Source organism: Ipomoea nil, unplaced genomic scaffold (assembly GCF_001879475.1).
Source record: "Ipomoea nil cultivar Tokyo-kokei standard unplaced genomic scaffold, Asagao_1.1 scaffold2705, whole genome shotgun sequence".
NCBI lineage: Eukaryota > Viridiplantae > Streptophyta > Magnoliopsida > Solanales > Convolvulaceae > Ipomoea > Ipomoea nil.
The window spans coordinates 49,764-69,218 of NW_017619133.1; the positions used below are offsets into that span (position 1 = coordinate 49,764).

Sequence of the window (19,455 nt, forward strand, 5' to 3'; positions counted from 1 at the left end):
TGGTAGATCCCTTTTCGAAAACCTCTTGAAAATCTTGCATATTTTCTTTGCACGCTTTTTACTCAAAAATAGAAAAGGAACATGCCCACCGCTCTAAGCATCTTGCATTTAGTCTTGCTAAATTTGATGACTGGAAGTTAAGAATGCAAGCTCTCCTATGCTCTATTCATGATGAAATGTGGGACGTCATAACAACCGGACCAATCACAGTCATGATGGTGAATGCTCAAGCAGCCGCACAGGGAGCAGGAGCTCCACAGATGATACCAAAGCCAAAAGACCAGTATTCCACGGACGAAAGAACAAGAGCAAATATGGATAATGTGGCAAGAAATATTCTCTACAACTCTCTGGATGATTCCTTGTTTCCCAGGGTCCGAAAGTGCAAGAATTCCATGGAAGTGTGGAATGTCCTAATGAGTTTGGGAGAAGGAGACGAGCAAGAAAAAGACAACAAACTGACAATGGCCATGAAGAAATTTGAAGATTTCAAAATGTTGCCAAATGAAACAATCATGGAGATGGAACTCAGATTCACCAGACTTATGGGCGATCTGTTAGATCTCGGGAAAGAGCTAACTGAGAAGGAAATGAATCTGATGATCCTTCGTGGACTACCAAAATCATGGGAAATGAAGGTTATTGCAATGAGGGATAGTCGAGATATGAAAACAACAAGCACGTCCAAAATTTTCAGTGATCTCAAAGCTTATGAGTTCGAACATGAACCGAAAGATGCCGAAGATTCAGAAACAAGAAACATTGCTCTCATGGCAAATCAATCAGCATCAACATCCAACAGGTCGAAATCTAACTCTTGTGATTTTTTATCTGATGAACAATATGCACTATTTGTCAGGAAAATGAAAAGGTTCATGAGAAAGAACAACTTTCAAGACCCACAACGATCGGGCCACCGAAAGAAGCACGAGAGCTTTCCTCAAATCTCAAAAACCGAAACCATGGACTCGCAGCTATTATGCTATAACTGTCGAAAGCCAGGACACTTCAAGGCAAATTGTCCTCATCCCATAGTGAGCAAGCATCAAGATAACAGAACTACCATAAGCCCCTCAAAAGAGACTGGAGAAAGACATAAAAGAAGCGACAAGCCTGAATCATCAAACTCCAAAAAGGAAGGAAGAAGGAAGGCAATGGTAGTAAATGAAACTTCTAACACAATTGCAACCGAAAGTAGTTCCTCAAGCTCTAGCTCAGAAGACGAAAGCACTGATGAGGAAAAAGGACTGTTGTGCCTATTCAGTCAGGAGTCAGACGAACTGTGTCTCATGGCAGATGAAGACGAGGTAAACTCTCATTCATCCTCTTGTTATTCAGCTGAGTCAAGTTCTATGGGAAGTCTTACCTCCAATGAATCTGTCACCGAAATGATGAGGAGGTTCAAAGTAATAAATAGCACTTACTCCAAACTCAAGGAGGAGAACTCTTGGCTCATGCTTAGCTACAATGAACTAAAGCAAGTTCGTATTGAGAACAATGTGCTGATCATTGCTAAGGAGCAGCTTGAGAAAGATGTTCTCGCTCTAAAGGAGCAATGCATAGCAAAAGAGAAGAGAGAGCAAGAACTGCTTGAAGTCTTGGATAAATTCAATAATTCATCCAACCTAATGGATAGAATGATGAATGAATCCAGACTGCCCGGGGAAAGAACTGGAATTGGTTTTAACCCCAGCTCCTCTTCACAAGTCGAAATGAACAAATCCACGAATGCATATTCACACGAAAGCTTCGAGGCTGCATTTGTTCAAGGACCCACCCAGGTGTCTGAGCCTATGATGATAGTTAACAATGTCGAAACACCACAATCAACAAGCCAACCGAAAGGTACAGCTGTACAACGAATTGTGGAATCTGGAAAAGAGAAATCCGGTAATGGCAATCCTAGACAAATCTATGTCAAAAGGAATGGACCAAATGGCAATAGACTGAATCTACACCATAAAAGAGGTCAGCCTAACTGGAACACTCAATCCAAGAAAAAGATGAATGTTAATCAGAGGCAATATCGTCCGAAATTCACACGAAAGAATCCTGCTCAAGGAATCTCAAAGAACGGACAAATCAGACAACCCGAAAGATCCTTCAAAAGATCTGGTTATGGCAATGGATGGACTGGGCCATCAGAAGAAGATTGGTTTGATTACCCAGAACCTCTCCCCAGAGCTGTATTTGAAAAGGTTCATCTGCGTAAACAAACTAATCATCTCAAGCATTCTTAGAATCCTCCTCAGGAAGAACAACGTAAGAAATATAATGCTAAAGTCTTTGCCAGCATCCATTATAATTATCGTACATCTAATGGATATAGAGGACCGAGGATGAGTCGTGGATACTCTAGGTTGATGTGGGTTCCAAAGTTGACTGCTAACCCCCAAGGACCCGAAACTAAATGGGTACCTAAAAACACATAATCTTTGATGCAGGAAAAACATGTCATATGGTATATTGATAGTGGATTCTCAAGACATATGACTAGTGATAAATCAATGTTGAGCAACTTTGAGGAAGTAGATGGATCCAAAGTTATCTTTGGAGGAGAAAACAGTGGCAAAACTCGTGGAAAAGGGGACATCATCAAAAAGGGAATAACAATACAAGATGTCTCTTATGTTGAAGGACTGAAGTTCAATCTCCTAAGCACAAGTCAATTTTGTGAAAAAGGATACAAAGTAGAATTCCTCAAAGACGAATGTAAAATCGTGAACACGAAAGATAACAAGACAGCTTTAACGGGTCAACGAAAGAAGAACATGTATGTATTATCTTTAAATTCTTCTAATGCTAACATTTGCCTTGTAGCCAAAAGTAATGCAGATCTCAATCAAGAATGGCACAACAAATTAAGTCATCTGAACTTGAAGACGATAAACAAGCTTGCCAAAGGAAATCTCGTAAGAGGGCTACCCGAAATATCTTACACGAAAGATAAAATATGTGAGGCATGTCAAAAAGGGAAGCAATTCAAGTAATCTTTCAAGTCAAAAGATGTAGATGCAAACTCTCGATCTCTAAGCCTTCTACATATGGATCTCTTCGGACCAGTAGATCCAGCAAGTTTGAGTGGAAGAAAGTATACTCTTGTTATAGTAGATGACTACACAAGATATACATGGGTGCTTTTCTTGAAAAAGAAGAATGAAACAGAAACAGCTCTCCCAAATCTTTTGAGACAACTTCAAACAGAAAAGGAGCTCAAAATAATACGAATAAGATCAGATCAGGGAACGGAATTTGTCAACAAAGTCATAAAGGAATTTTGTGCGCAAAACGGAATTTTTCATCAACTCTCGGCAGCACGAACTCCTCAGCAAAATGGAGTGGCCGAAAGGAGAAACAGAACCTTGAAAGAAGCTGCACGAACGATGATCTCGCACTCAGGACTACCTAAGAGATTTTGGGCCGAAGCCATAAACACGGCATGCTATACACAAAATAGATCGTTGATCAACAAATCTCACAACAAGACACCATATGAGCTATGGAAAGGTAAAACTCCTAGTATCGGCTATTTTCATGTCTTTGGTTACAGGTGCTTCATACTTAACAACGGAAAGAATCATCTAAGAGCTTTTGACGAAAGAGCTGATGAAGGGCTATTCATGGGATACTCCTTAGTAAGCAAAGCATTCAGAGTTCTAAACAAACGAACAATGGTGATTGAGGAATCCATTCATGTCAAGTTTGATGAACAATCTGAGAAGAATCCATCTGTATGTAAAACAACAATCAAATCAAGTCAAAATCCTCAGCAACCTATTGACGAAGATATCTCAGACGAAGAAGACATACTTTCGTCCTACACGAAATATCAGCCAAAGGTTTCAGAACCCGAACCTGTGTCTCAAGAAAAGGTGGGAATTCAACAGAATGATCCTACAAGTACCACAACATCTGAACCAATGATATACATTGATCTACCATATATTCCTGAAATGGATGCTCAAAATCAACAAGATACCTTTGAACCAGACCTTCGATGGTTAAGAGATCATCCACCAGATCAGGTTATTGGAAATGTCCAAGAAGGTGTAAGAACAAGAGCCTCTCTACACGAAAGCATGATGGCATGCTTCTTGTCTCAAATGGAACCAAAAACTATAGAAGAAGCCCTAAAAGACCCTGACTGGGTAATAGCCATGCAAGAAGAGCTTCATCAATTTGAACGAAATGAGGTATGAGAACTTGTTCCGAGACCATCTCATCAGAATGTCATTGGAACTAAATGGGTGTTTAGAAACAAAATGAGTGAAGATGGGCTCATTGTTAGGAACAAAGCTCATCTTGTTGCTAAGGGATATTGCCAAGAAGAAGGCATTGATTTTGATGAAACCTTTGCCCCTGTAGCTAGATTGGAAGCTATTCGCATATTCCTAGCTTTTGCAGCCTATAAGAATTTCAAAGTCTATCAAATGGATGTCAAGAGTGCTTTCTTAAATGGACTTCTTGAAGAAGAAGTATATGTTGAACAACCACCTGACTTTGCAATCAATAATGAGCTTGAAAAGGTCTATCATCTCAGAAAGGCTCTCTATGGCTTAAAGCAAGCTCCACGAGCCTGGTATGATACCCTTTCATACTTTCTTATCAACTGTGGCTTCACGAAAGGAGTGGTTGATAAAACTCTCTTTCGTATAAAAGATAATGACCATATTTTTTAGTACAAATCTACGTTGATGACATATCTTCGGAAGCACGAATCCAATCTTGTGTGAAAAGTTCTCCAATCTTATGAAAGGCAAATTTGAGATGAGTATGATGGGTGAACTGAACTATTTTCTGGGTTTGCAAGTCAAACAATGCCCAGATGGAATATTCATAAATCAAGCCAAATATACCAAGGATTTAATCCGTAAATTTGGCATTGATGGAAAAAGTTCGGTTAAAATTCCAATGAGCACATCCCTCAGAATGGATGTTGACAATGAAGGAAAAGATGTTGATCAAACAAACTTTCGAGGTATTATTGGTTCTCTTTTATACCTAACAGCAAGCAGACCTGATATTTCGTTTGCTCTTGGTGTATGTGCACGATTTCAAGCCAAGCCGAAAGAAAGTCACCTAAGTGCAACTAAAAAGATATTAAGATATCTTAAGGGAACGCAAAGTATCGGTCTCTGGTATCCGAAAGATGGATCATTTGATCTAGTTGGATACTCAGATGCTGATTTCGCAGGGTGTCGAATTGATCGAAAAAGTACCTCAGGAACCTGCCAGTTCCTAGGAGGACGAATTGTGTCTTGGTTTAGCAAGAAGTAAAACTCTATTGCCACAAGTACGACTGAAGTCGAATACATAGCAGCTGGAAGCTGCTGTGCTCAAATCTTATGGATGAGACATCAATTGAGAGATTATGGCATAAATGCACGAGAAGTGAGCATAAAATGCGATAACACAAGTGCAATCGCCATTACGCATAATCCTGTGCTACACTCTCGGACTAAGCATATTGATATTAAGTATCACTTCATTCGTGATCATGTCGAGAAGAAAGACATATCTCTTGAGTATGTTAATACTGATGATCAACTTGCAGATATACTCACGAAACCCTTGAGTGAAGCAAGATTCTCTTCTCTAAGGCATGAACTCGGAATGATTGAAATGACATAAAGCCAAGAGAATCAAATCTGCAAAGATTCTTGCTCTCAAAAATTAAAAGATTTGATCCATCCTCAAACGCAAGGATCCTTATAAATGAGGTACACTACGAGGATATAAAATTTCATATCTAACAAAAACTCTAGTGTTTTTTTTTTGCATGTGCAGGTATGAGTACGGAAAGCGAAAGAACCATTACGGAGGCACGAGAGGAAAAGAGTGAAATTCTCAGTGAGCCACTAGTGACTGAGCAAGAGCTTAATCAATTTCTTGAACACGCTCAACACATACGAAACCTTCTCCGTGACACAACCGACAATGAATCAAGAGAATCTTTCCACTCTGTTGGCAACCCTATTGGATATGTCAAGGAAGACAGTGTGCTGGAACTAAGTGATAGTTTTGACTACTCACCCTCAGGCACTCCTACTAAGATAGCATCCCCTCTCAAGTCCACCGCAAGCAGCAAGAAAAAGAAAGCCTGAATAACTTTGTTAGGCCACGGTGACAAGTTGTGATGTTATCATGTTCATGATCTTTTAATTTATAACTCTATCTTTCGTTATCTTTTCAAAATGATGTCAGTATCTAAAAGATTTTGTTAAGATTCGCACGATACCTTTTGTCTATAAATTACTCTTCTATTTCATGAGCTTTACTCATTCACAAGTTCTTAGAAAAGGAAAAAGATTGCAGGAATGGACAAAGGGAAAGGAAAGATCGGTGAAGTTGAGAAAAGGGCTAAACGTCTAAAACATCATATGCAAGAAGCTAGCAAGCTACCGAATGCCACCATCATTAGGCTGGAAGAAGATGGGGAAAGGGTCATCGTAACCTACTCCATGCCTAACACAGCACCAAAGGAGAAGGAAACTCTTGACAAATTGGTCAATGAGTCCAGGGCTAAGAAGGCATACTGCATGGAACAAGCCACACGGCTTGCTAAAGAGAAAGTTCTGATGATGAAAAGTTCTCACTGGCATCCTATTCCTGAAGTTCCTAAACCTAGTGTACAATCTCAAGAAGATTTCGCTATGGTTCACTCTCGGTCCTCAACTCAGTCATCTGAACCCACTCTCTCACTTGAGGAGCTGGATGAATATGCAAAGAAAGCAAATCTGACTGATGTGACCGAAGAGATGACTCGTCTGGAACTTCACGTGCCTTATCGTTTTCTCTAAGCTGTTGTATGTTGTACTCTCGTGACTTGAAACTCTCTGTCTCTCATCCTTATGATCCAATAAAAATGTTATCTTTTCGTACTAAGAATAAATGCAATTCATGACTATGTTTAACTTTGTCTGTTTCTTGTCAAAAGTCACAGGAAATCTCATCACTCAATTGTTAATCCGGTCAAAAAGGGGCCATAATTTATTATGAGTTACATGACTTTTAAGCTCACTGAAGTTGGAGTTTCATAAAGAAACAAGTTAACAGTCAAAGTCTTGCCTGGGATTGATTACTCCTTGAACATATTTATGAGCATTTATTGCTACGTTGAAAAATATGTGTGACAGACACATGAACAGTATGGATCTCTTGCTATAAAAGGAGAAGAATTCTTCACTTTATCTTCATCATCTCTTTTCTTCACTATGGCTCCAAAGAAGCCTTTCACTAGAGGTGACTCTCACAAACTGAGAGAAAGTGCTAGACGTCTCAGGGAGGAACAGGGTGATCTTTACCCTAGTAACAGTCCACAAGCACCAGTGGAAATTCTTTCTGATTCCGACTCATCTCTTCAGTATGATGATATGGCGGGTTTTATTGTTGAAAGTGAAGAGAAGCTTTCGAAAGATCCTACCAAGATTCCAGACCCAGACTATATGGCTTTTCTGAAACAAGAGGACTTAATGGAGAAATATGATCAGGAGGAAGAACCTGAATCTTCAGATCACGAGAAACAAAGTAATGGCTGAAACAAGAGGACTTATTGTACGCTTTTGCTAAGGCCAAAGTAATGGCTGAACTGAATGACATGGAGAGACGAGGTCTCTCTAGGGAAACCTTGGGAGCAGATCACGAGACACTCATCGCTGAAGTGTTTGCTCATGAAATCCGAAAGAGGGAATACCTTGAGTACGCACGAAAGAAAAAGGGTAGCAATGAGTAAAAGGCAAGCCTGCCTTCTAATGCACGAGAGATCGTAATTGTTTGTGTTACGTACTGTACTGTGTAATAACTCTCTCGGGAAAAGCATCTCTGCTATTGTAAAAAGGACCTGTTTGACTTTATTTGTCTCACAAGTCTTATGTTATGAAAATCCTATCTACTTTCAGGTTTGGAATCATGCCTAAAAATGCTTGATGTTTTCAGCTTTTATTTCCAACCGTTTAGATGGATCTTAATGGGATCATGTGGCCGAGAAAAGTGGTCCACTCCCCCACTCTGTCTGATACATGATGTGACGTGCATTTAATGCACCCATAAGCACTCGAGTGATTTTCTCTTACCTCATTAATTGCGGGAATGATCGTTTTTGATCTGCACACGATCTTATCACTCCCCCACGTTGATCAGTTACCTTTTGGAGAAGAATAACCGAGAGTGCTTTTGAAATTCAAACAATTCATCTCTAAATGGATTATCCATACCCGGATACCAGGAGTTCTATCAAACCCTACTTAAACCTTCTTGCTCTTTTTACCTTACCTTTTTCACACAATTCTTTCTCTCATCCCTCATAATCCTTTGTCTCTCTCAAATCCTCAACTATGGCGGAACATCCACAAGCATCACTATCTAATACAGAACCAGAAACACCTTCCAACCTGGAAGTCCCAAGCTTTCCAACTGAAGACCTGAGATTCATTGAATCCAGAGTACCCTTCATCATCGGGGGAAGTATGTGGGACGCGCATGGATTCCTTGAGTACATCTTGGATAGAAGATTTGGTGAAAATATCATACATCTCCTCACAGAAACAGGATTATATGGCTTTATCACACATCTTTATACTATTTGGCACCCGGTTGACGTAACCCAGTTCTATATGAATGCTTCAATATCCTCTGATTATCTGACTATTACTTCCAGAGTCAATAATCATCATGTGGTCCTTACCTCGGAGGACGTTCGATCAACATACGGGTTTCCACAGAGAGATGAGTCCTACAAGTCGGATATTATCTATTATCATCTCGATCCAGAGGAGTTCTATGAATCCATCAAGAACAATCATGCACCATCTAAGACAGAAATCACATGGCCGTTGAAGAAGAAGTGGTTCCGGCTAGATTATGAGTTTACTGTTGATATTTTCAATAAACTTGTTGATCACAAGACCTCGGGCACTGATGATGTGACGAAGGAGAAGTTGAAAATGCTGCATGCCTTCTTAAATGAATTTAAGGTCGACTGGTCAAAGATCATCTTCAACAATATTGTTCACACCATCACCTTTCATCGAAAGAGTCCAGGAGACATTGCAAAGAAGTTAGGATATGGTTTTGTGATAAGCCATCTTCTGGCAACGAAAGGAGTCATTCTGCGCCCAGGAATTCGGCCTGGACAAAAAGCATGTCACATGAAACAAAAACCATCAGGGTATGACAAGCAGAAGGCATTGGAGTTGGGAGTCCCTATTGAGCAGGTCAAAGCCAAGAGGAGGTCGAGAACACCTAGGGTTTCAGAAGATGATCAACCCAAGCCGAAATGACAAAAACGAGAAAAACACTCCTCTCGGAGTAAGGCAAAAAAGGCAGAAGAAACTCCAGCTGTTCCAGTCCCTCCAAAATCTCCGCAAGAGAAGAAAGATCCAATTCCACCTTCACCTCTACTAGAAACAATCTTTGTCAAAGATTCATCCGAAGACGAAGACAATCTGATCCTCTCTAGAATTATCAAAAAGAGTCACTTTCGGTCTCCTGTCAAGCCTAAATCTTTCCCGAAGGAACCTTCTACACCGAAAGCAGCAGACACGAAAGAAGCATCTCCACAGGGTGAAGTAGTCACGAAAGAAGCACTTTCTGAGGGGGAAGCTCAACCGAAAGTTGTTCTTCCTGAGAAAATTTCTGATGTTCAAGAACCCCAATCTGATCTCGGTTCTCCTCAAGACCACCATACACAAGAACCTACTTTGGCAGATCAACTTCTTCGTGAGTTGACACAAGAACCTACTGATGTAGACATGGAGGCCAGTCGCTTAAGTCTTCCACAAGAACCTGGGTCACCAGAAAAGACGATAGAGGCGACTGATGCTTTGATCAATTTGCCCTGTCTGCCACAAGAACCTACCAATACAGAGCAGGTAATTCTGACACAAGAACCTGTGTTGGTAGATGAAACAGCTGTTGTGCAGGTAACATCTCCGGATTTCTCGAAACCTTCAGCTCCAGCTCCTGAAGTAAAAGTTCCTCAACCTTCACGAGATCAATTGCTCAGAGAATCCATTGAAAGGGATTACAAACGAGTCCTGCAGTGGCAAAAGTGGCGAACTGCTCCCCTAAGGACTTTTCTTGAAACATTTGAAGCAATGCAGGATGAAGAAGCCTTTGCACTTGAATGGATTGGCACTGATGATGTTTCCAAAGCTCTTCGAATTGAAGAAATCAATCGAGTCTTCTCATACAAAATGAAGAATCGCACTCTCGGGAGAGATAAAACCCCAATCTGCATCGAACTTAATAAGCCACCCTTGGATCCAGTCTATGAAGAATAATTGAAGCAACTTCGATATGCTATGTTGCTATCCAAAATCAAGACCGCATTGGAAAAGGAACACCAAAATGATTCAAACTGCAATGTTAGTGGCACGAAGGATGAACTTGGACGAGAGATTGAAGAAGACGAAAGTGATGAAGATGAAGATGTGGATGATAATGATGATGATGCTGATGACGAGAATGATGATAATGATGATAATGCTGATGACGAGAATAATGATAACGATGATGATAACAATGATGATGATGATGATGATCAGATGGGTAATGAAGGTGCTCAAGAAGCCAACCCCGAAGACAGTCATATAATTTTGATCGGTTCAGACTATGACACCTATCCTCAAAGATCTCCTTTAAGAAAACTACCCTCTGACAGTAGTGACTCGGAAGAAGTCTCAACTTCTCATTTCGAAGATCTATCTCGTGCCATTGTTCCACATATCCAACCCATGGACGAGACTCCAATCAAGCAAGAGAACGAAAATGTGCATGAGGGCAAACTGGAAGCCTCACCAATTCTTCTTAGCTCAGCCAGTGGTGGAAAACGGGAAGCACCACCTCAAGGTGATCACATGGACACAACGCCAACAAACATTGAGGAAGAATCCACTGCAGAGTCCCCACGGACTATCATGAACTTCATGAGAGAAACTGTTCATTCAGCCGAAACCATCCACATGCAATATCTTGCTCTACGAGAAAAGGACACGAAAGTTTTGGATGATTTGTGCAAGAAGGTCGATTTTCTGATAGCAGCACAATTTCAACCTCGGCCTCCACCTCCAGCACAGCCTCAACCACAGCAACAAAGCCAATCAGATCACAAGATCCTTGAGAGAATGGCAAAGAAACTTTATGATCTTGAAGCTGCCCTGAACAAAGTTGCGCGGCAACAGCACGAAATCAAACACTCTCATTTTGGTCTCAAAGAGCGTGTTGATCTGGCCTGTACAAAGATTGACACATATCAGGACAATTCGTACCAACTGGGAGAATATGCACTTCAAATTCTCGAGTATGTTCAGGATATCTTGCTTGCAATCAACAAGGTCTCCTCTATCCCTCCTACCACCTGTGCTGATGATGCCAAAAAGGGGGAAAAGAGAAATGACGACAAAGATAAGGATGATGATCAGCCGAGAGATAACATGAAAGATCAAATTCCAGAAGCAAGACATTCTCCTTCTCGGACACCAAGAGACTCTGGCCGAAGGAACACGAATCCATCTCATCCACCTTCCAGGTCTCATGGTTACCATTCCTCGAAGCAAAGATACCATGGTCGATACCAATCCAAACCAATTAAGCCTCGCCAATCCTTCGGATCTGAAGCCAAGTATATCTTCACGGGTTTACCCAAGAGAGAGCAAATGAAACTAAGGCAGAGACTTATGAGAGACAACAAAGTAACTATGGATGGCATATGAAACTTTGTGGACTTTGTTCCATATGAAGAAGGAAGTGGCAAACGTTTTGAGGGTTGCAATGTCCCTACCTGGCTCAAAACTAGGGATAATCATACAAGACAAGATCACATCAGCACCCAAAACGAGAGGATCAAAAGAGAAAATAGAGAACTGTGGAAGAAACACGATGAAGAAAGAAAAAGAAGAGAAGATGAAGCAATGGAAAGAGAAAGGATCAGGAATCTCATTGAAGATCTCTCAAGTATAACCAAAGATTCTCCACAGAACGTCATTCACAATGCAGCTTTCAAAGTGCATAAAGAGTCTGGAAAAAGCTATCAAGAAGGCATGAATTCGTTTGAACTGATTTCGTGGTGGAAGTCTGGAATTGTTGAAGGAAGCAACATTCGAGAAGCCTTTAACAATTACACAGGCCTGAATATCAAAGGAGAACATTAAGAGCTTGTCAGGTCTAATCCAATTAAAGTCTTCAGAGCAAAAATAAATGAGAAAATAGACTTCAACAGGATGCTAAAGCAACAAAAGGAAAAGGATGACCAAGAACTCAAGGAAGCTGAACAACAAAAATCAAAACTCTTAGAAATGTAAGTTATCTTTCGTTCTGTTTCTTTCATAAAGTTTTTGTAATGATCACATCTTTATATATGAAACTCTCATTGTCACACATCTCGTGTCACTTGTCTGAGTTATTTGTCCTTGTCTTTATTATTAACGCTTTTATCTAGAAAAAGACTTGTAAACTCTCAAGTAATGGCTGTTTTTATAATAGAAAATCCTTATGGAACTTTTTATCAGCCTTATAAGAAGAGTATAGGTTTTGGCATCATCAAAAAGGGGGAAATTGTTAGGAACATTGTATTAGGATTTTGATGATACCAATGTAATGTAGAAAAGTAGACCCCTAACTATTAGCTTTTTAAATCGCTGCTTTCGTCCTAGACGAGAGTTGCCATAACTCCTCTGTAATTCGTGTTAAGCTAGACAAACACACGAAAATGAGTTATGACTAGATGTTAGGATCTACAAGGCGAAAGAAGACACAAAGAACATCAACGAAAGTTAAAGCAGGAGTTGTCAACTATCACGAAAGGACAGCTTTGTTAAAAGACGAATCTTACCAAGCATTACTTCTCTTCGACAATGAGAAGAATGTTCTACCTGTCTGATTTGACAACACCCTAGGACAATAAGGACTTCATCTTATGGGGCACACTTTTCAAGGAGCATTAAATGAAGATGCACCATCTCCTGAAGCTAAAGGACAAAACCAAATGCTTTCCATACCTTCAACGGCTACATGGTACAACCTCATTAATGGAGCATTTAATGCATGAAGCTCCCCGGTCCTTGTCCAATGGTTAAAAGGTTCGAAAAGTTCATCTCCCTCCAACGGATGAATTTTCATCACCTATATAAACCCACCTTCATCAACTAAGAAGGTGCTGGTTCATTATCACTCGACTCATTAACTTGCAAAAGCTCTTGAACACTCTCAATTTACTAAAAGCTTTTGTGAACCAGTATTGAGGTGCTAAGTTACTTGAAGAAGGTCATTGATATCTTTCTTACACCTCAAAAGAAGTCTTGCCACTTGTTCAAAGCAATCTTATCTCAAAGTCAAGACTTCATCGTTGGAGAATTCAAGAAATCATTTTCTACCAACCTCAACTCAGGAGAAGAAGTTGATAGAGGCGGAGTAAACTCGAGAAGTTGAAAAACCTACGAAGGCTGTCCGGCTTAGTGACCAAGGAAGTCTTTGTGTAATTGTACTAAGAGTGATAGTGCAATCCTTCCATCAGTTGTGGAAGAAGAGTGGAGTAGGCAACGTTTGGCCGAACCACTATAAAATCTCGTGTCCCTTCTATCTCCTTACTTACGCTTTTCTTTTCTGCATTCGCATCATCCCCTTTTCACCATTACCGAAAGTTTCCTTAATTACACAAACTCGTGCGAAGTATTTTAAAACGAATCTATCTTTTCCGCTACGCCAAAACACCGAAAGGTGACTGTTAAGGCATTTCACGAAAAGAGTCTATTCACCCCCTCTCTAGACTCTCTTTACATTCTATCGGGACCAACACCGGGCCGAGTCTAGGAGTCGGCCCAGGCCCAGAGAAGACTCGGCTTAGAGCCGTTGAGGAGCATTCATTGCGGCATTCAAAGGGCTCGGCCAAGCGAACCGTTAGGGAAGCCCAAGGAGCCGTTGGCCGGCTCGGTAACGGCACCCAACGACCCCAAAATGTAATTAGCCTTGAAAACGGCCTTCAATGTACATTAACTCGGCTGGAGGAGGGCCTACTATATAAAGGCCCCTCCATTCTTGTAAAGGGGGCGAGTCCATGCCTAAAGAATAAAGAAACACGCTCACTACCACTACTTGTTATATTTTATTTTCAGTAGCTGTATTGAAAGGTGTATCCACCAACCAAGGTTGTGTTGGACCTCCCTGGGCCCAAAAACCCTAAAACCAACACTGGCTCCGTCCGTGGGGATCGAAACAAAGAGCCGCGTGCTTTTCTGGGCGGGCGAGTGCACGAGACGAACGAGAATGTCACAGAAGGATAAGAGCTTTGCATCATGTCGGAAGGACGAAGCCAGGCGAGTAACCGTAACAACGCGCCGGAAGCCGACTTGAGAGAGCTGTTGAATCAGCGAAACGCCCAAAGTCAAGAGAATGAGTCGGCACCCTTGAATCGGCTGCCATCCATGATACCATTCACTCCCGAACAAATTCGAGCTCTCGGACGAGCTATCGCTGCAGAAAACCGGGGAACGGGAGAGCAGTCGGCCTCACGACCGCCGCCCCGCCATCAACAACCGCCCCAAAGATCCAGGGAAGGCAGGCAAGGAGATCGGCGAGCAGAGAGTGTACCGGTACGATCAATCCATTCCAGGCTCGGTCCAGGCACCGAACGCTGACCCGTGAGAGAACTATTGGGGGAGAGAGAGCCCAGTCTCATACCGGAGGGGCCACAAAATCGAGAGGCTGCCCGGGAGAAAGCTCGTACTAGAAGAACTAGGACTCGGGCACGACGGTCCGAGCGACCTAGACGTAACAACGACCAACAGGCCGAGTCGGAGGCCAGCGAAAGCACAGAATCCACTGGGAACCACACACAAAATGACGAGGATGTGGCTCAACTAGCTCGATAGGTGCGAAATCTGAAGGAACAAATAGAAGGAAGAACCAAATCCCCTAGGCGGACGTTGCTCACCGCCTTGCCTTTTTCCTCCGAGATCATGTCTTACAAGGTACCCGGCGACTTCAAGTTCCCGGAAGAGGCCACCTTCGATGGATCCGGTGATCCGCGAGAGCACCTTTTGAGTTATCAGGCTAAGATACAGGTCCTAGGGGTCCGAGACCCTGTCATGTGTCGCGCTTTCCTACCGACACTAAAAGGACCGGTGCAAAGATGGTTGGTGGCTCTGACCCCAGGATCGATACGCAATTTTGAAGAGCTGGCCGACCGCTTTATGAGTCACTACGCGGCCAACATCAAGCCGCAAAAGGATCTGACTCACCTGGGGGACATTCATCAAGAGGAAGGCGAATCCCTTAAAACTTACTTGGCCCGGTGGTAGAAGGAGATCCAGTCTATCGAGAAGGTCGAGGACCAGACTACCCTCACCTTCTTCAACGAATCTTTACGGTCCAGGCAACTGTATCGCGACCTACGTGACAATCGACCAACCACTTACGCAGAAGCCATACATATGGCTAATAAGCGAGCAAACACGGAGCAGGCTATGAAGCACAAGCGACAACGCAAGGTTGGAGGATTCGCCAGCGGAAAGAGAACCCGCGCGGAGACTAAAGAGAGACGTCCGGAAGCGATTAGGCAACCTGAAGCTAGGCGCCCCTACGACAGGCTCACCATCCATCCCTATAGGCCGACTCCTCAACATCCGGTGCACGAGGTACAAGCAGTCACACCTCCTCCGCCTCCCCCAATTGAGGAGCGCGCAGCGAACGAAGAACCGGGTAAGATATCTAAATATTGTCGTTACCACAAATCCTACACTCACAGCACGGAAGAATGCTACTACCTGAAGAAAATCATGGAAGGAATCATTCAGCAAGGAACCCCGCCCCCTAACCAATGGCGGAGAAGGTTGGCGGCCCGGGAAGACGGCGACCCCGCAGTACCGGCTGAAAACAGTCGCGACAAGCAGCTTGCGACCAAGGAAGACGAGGCCCAATGGCGACAGAAGCCGGTTATTAACATGATAATCGGCGGACCGGAGGGAGGCGACTCGGCAAACACTAGAAAAGCTTGGGCCCGGCAGTTGTATGTAGGGACAGTGTACGGGCGAGAAGAAGGTTCAAAGAAAACTTGCCGAGAGCCCATCACGTTCACTGACAAGGATCTACCTACAGGAGAGACGCCACATCGCGATGCCCTAGTCATCGCAATGGACGTGGTGGATACCGGGAGCAGTGTCAACGTGCTATACCTTGAAACCTTCACCAAAATGGGACTAGGCCGAGAGCAATTGAATCCGGTCAAAACACCACTCGCCGGCTTCATGGGCGACTCGGTGGAAGCAGAGGGATCCATCACTCTACCGGTAGAAATTGGCAGTTATTCCGACGTGCAGAAACTAGACATGAAATTCATTATGGTCGATCTGACTTGCTCGCATAATGCCATACTCGGACGGCCGGGCCTAGAGGATCTGGGAGCGTTGATCCCCATCGAGCACCTCTGCTTAAAGTTCCGCACACCAAGTGGGATAGGTACGGTTCGCTGCGACAGGAGAGTCGGGCCCGCGATTGCTATCTGCAAGCCTGCAGAGGCATGAGCAAGCGTGAGATGCAGGTCCATGAGATCACAGAAAGACCTCCGAAGAAAGCAATGATACCCCGCCCGGAGCCGGCCATGGAGTTAGAAGAGAACGAGATCGATCCCGGATGGCCAGAAAGGCAGGTCCGGATTGGTGTCGGTCTCCCGGAGGAGATACGTGAGGGAATCATAAAAGTACTTCGAGAAAATCGGTTGGTCTTCGCTTGGGGGCCGGAGGATATGCCGGGAATTGACCGGTCTATCATTGCTCACCGACTCGCCGTAGACCCCAACCACCGACCTGTCATACAGAAGAAGCGTTACTTGGCTAACGATAGGAGGGAGTTTGTGCAAAAAGGAGGTAAACACACTGCTGGCTGCAGGTCATATCCGAGAAGTCAAATACCCAGAATGGTTGGCAAACGTGGTACTTGTACCAAAACCCCCGGCCTGACGAATGTGCGTAGATTATACCAACCTCAACAAGGCTTGCCCGAAGGATCCATTTCCATTACCCCGGATCGATCAACTAGTCGACGAGACAGCGGGTTCGGCTTTGCTGAGTTTTATAGATGCTTTCAGGGGGTATCATCAGATCTTTATGCATCAAGCAGACGAGAAGAAAACCGCGTTTTTAACGTCGGATGGGGTGTATTGCTACCGAGTCATGCCCTTCGGGCTCAAAAACGCGGGGGCTACGTACACCCGGATGGTCGCCCGACTGTTCCAAGATCTATTAGGAAAATCCATGGCGGCCTACGTGGACGACATGCTGGTTAAAAGCCGAGAAGAAATCAACCATGCGGAGGATCTGGCCGACTGCTTCCAGGTAATGCTTAAGTACAACCTCCGACTTAACCCGAAAAAGTGTGCCTTCGCAGTGCAAGGGCGGAAAATTCTTAGGATACATGGTGACCAAGAGGGGCATCGAGCCCAACCCTGAGAAAGTACAGGCCATCATAGACATGCAGCCTCCCAGCACCGTTAAGGACTTGCAGCGGCTGACCGGTCGACTGGCTGCCCTCAGTCGCTTTCTGAGCAAAGCAGCGGATAAGACCGTGCCGTTCTTCGAAGCCATGAAGAAGAAAGAGGGTTTTGTGTGGACGGCCGAGTGCCAGCAGTCATTCGAAGAATTAAAGAGATATCTTTCTACACCACCGGTGCTGTCCACCCCTCAGATCGGAGAGCCATTGTTCTTGTACTTAGCAGCCTCCTCTAGGGCGGTGAGCTCGGTACTCGTCCAAGAAGAAGAGCGTATCCAGCACCCGGTATATTACGTAAGCCGTTCTCTAAAAGCCGCCGAGGCGCGGTACACGCCCTTGGAGAAGATCGTCTATGCCTTGGTGACCACTGTGCGCAAACTGGCACCTTACTTTCAAGCCCATACCGTTCGAGTCTTGACTGATCAACCCCTGGGAAGCGTATTGCGAAATCCCACGCCATCGGGTCGGCTTGTGAAATGGGCAGTAGAGTTAACTCAGTATGGAATCGAGTACCAACCTCGCCCATCAATCAAGGGGCAGGCCCTAGCAGATTTCTTGGTCGAGTGCACCGCCGGGGAAAGCGACGAAGGGGGCACCATGGAAGATAGTTCGGGTGAATGGTGGGAGATGCATGCAGATGGAGCAGCCAGTCGCCAACATTGTGGCGGCGGAATCATGTAAATTCCACCGGAGGGATTCCGGCTTTACTACGCGTTAAGCTACCTGTTCCCCACGTCTAACAACGAGGCTGAGTATGAAGCCGTGCTGGGTGGCCTACGACTCGCCAAGACACTGGGCGTAGGACGCCTGCGGATCAAGACCGACTCTCGTCTAGTGGTCGGACAGATATCTGGGACATGCGAAGCTAAGAACGCCTGGATGGCCCAGTATAAAGGAAAAGCGCTGGAGTTGCTAAAGGGATTCGAAACGTACGAGATAGAGTTCATTTCGCGAGCAGATAATACAGAAGCCGACATACTATCAAAAATTGCCCTAGAGGGTGTGCCGGATCACCTCGTCAAAATCTGTCAAAAGGAAGAGCTAGTTCGACCCAGCATGGAAGAAACGACCTTAGAAGTTCAGCAGGTAGCAATCGAGGAGTGGGATCGGGAGAAGAATCCTTAGATGTTCTGGATTGAAGATATTCGGCGGTACAAGGAAAAAGGGGAGTTGCCGGAAGATCCGGGAGCCGCCGCCAGAGTCCGTCGCAAGGCTCCGTCATTCGAGATTATTGACGGACAGTTGTACAAACTATCATTCGGAGGCCCCCTCCTTAGATGTCTACTCAGGCCCGAGGCGGAGAAGATAATGGACGAGGCCCACCGCGGGATCTGTGCTGCCCACCAAGGTGCCCACACTCTCGCCCGAAAGTTAGTCGTCCAAGGATACTATTGGCCCACCATGATGAGAGACTGCATCGAATGGATAGCCAAGTGTGTGGTTTGTCAAGCATTCGCTCGAAAAGATACTCGGCCTGCCACTTTCTATATGCCAGTCACCACGGCCATCCCGTTTGCAAAATAGGGGATCGACTTGCTGGGCCCACTGCTAGTCGCCCCCGGACGTTTGAAATTCTGTGTTGTATCCATCGACTACTTCACTAAATGGGACGAGGCCGAACCACTAGCCACCATCACCGAGTACCGGTGCCGACGCTTCCTGTGGAAGAAGGTGATTTGCCGCTTCGGGTTACCTGAGCACATAGTCAGTGACAATGGCTGACAGTTCGACTGCCAGCCCTTCGCCGACTTCTGTCGTCGACATAGCATACGTCACACCAAGGTGTCCGTCGCTTACCCTCAAGCCAACGGGCAAGTTGAGAACGTGAACCGAATGATAGTAGACGGAATTCGGAAGAAGCTAGAAGACATTGGAGGAAACTGGGCGGACGAGCTCGACCGGGTTCTATGGGCCTATCGAACCACGCAGAGACGGGCGACTGGTGAAAGACCGTTTTCCCTGGCGTATGGCTTCGAA

General features: G+C 44.3%; 1 protein-coding gene across 1 annotated transcript; it reads left to right on the forward strand.

The window, feature by feature from the left end:
- The first annotated feature begins 962 nt into the window (after positions 1-962).
- Positions 963-6,104, forward strand: LOC109156246. Its single transcript, XM_019304104.1, has 3 exons — positions 963-1,307; positions 3,771-3,900; positions 5,788-6,104. The coding sequence occupies exons 1-3, from the start codon at positions 963-965 to the stop codon at positions 6,102-6,104; spliced, it is 792 nt and encodes a 263-aa protein (XP_019159649.1).
- The last annotated feature ends 13,351 nt before the right edge of the window (positions 6,105-19,455 follow it).

What these genes read in the sequence shown, in the direction of transcription:
- LOC109156246 (XM_019304104.1), top strand. Translation starts at nt 963, where the DNA reads ATGGACTCGCAGCTATTATGCTATAACTGTCGAAAGCCAGGACACTTC. An exon ending in TCATGGCAGATGAAGACGAG is followed by an intron (nt 1,308 to 3,770) that starts GTAAACTCTCAT and finishes CAAAATCCTCAG; the next exon opens with CAACCTATTGACGAAGATAT. An exon ending in TCAACAGAATGATCCTACAA is followed by an intron (nt 3,901 to 5,787) that starts GTACCACAACAT and finishes TTGCATGTGCAG; the next exon opens with GTATGAGTACGGAAAGCGAA.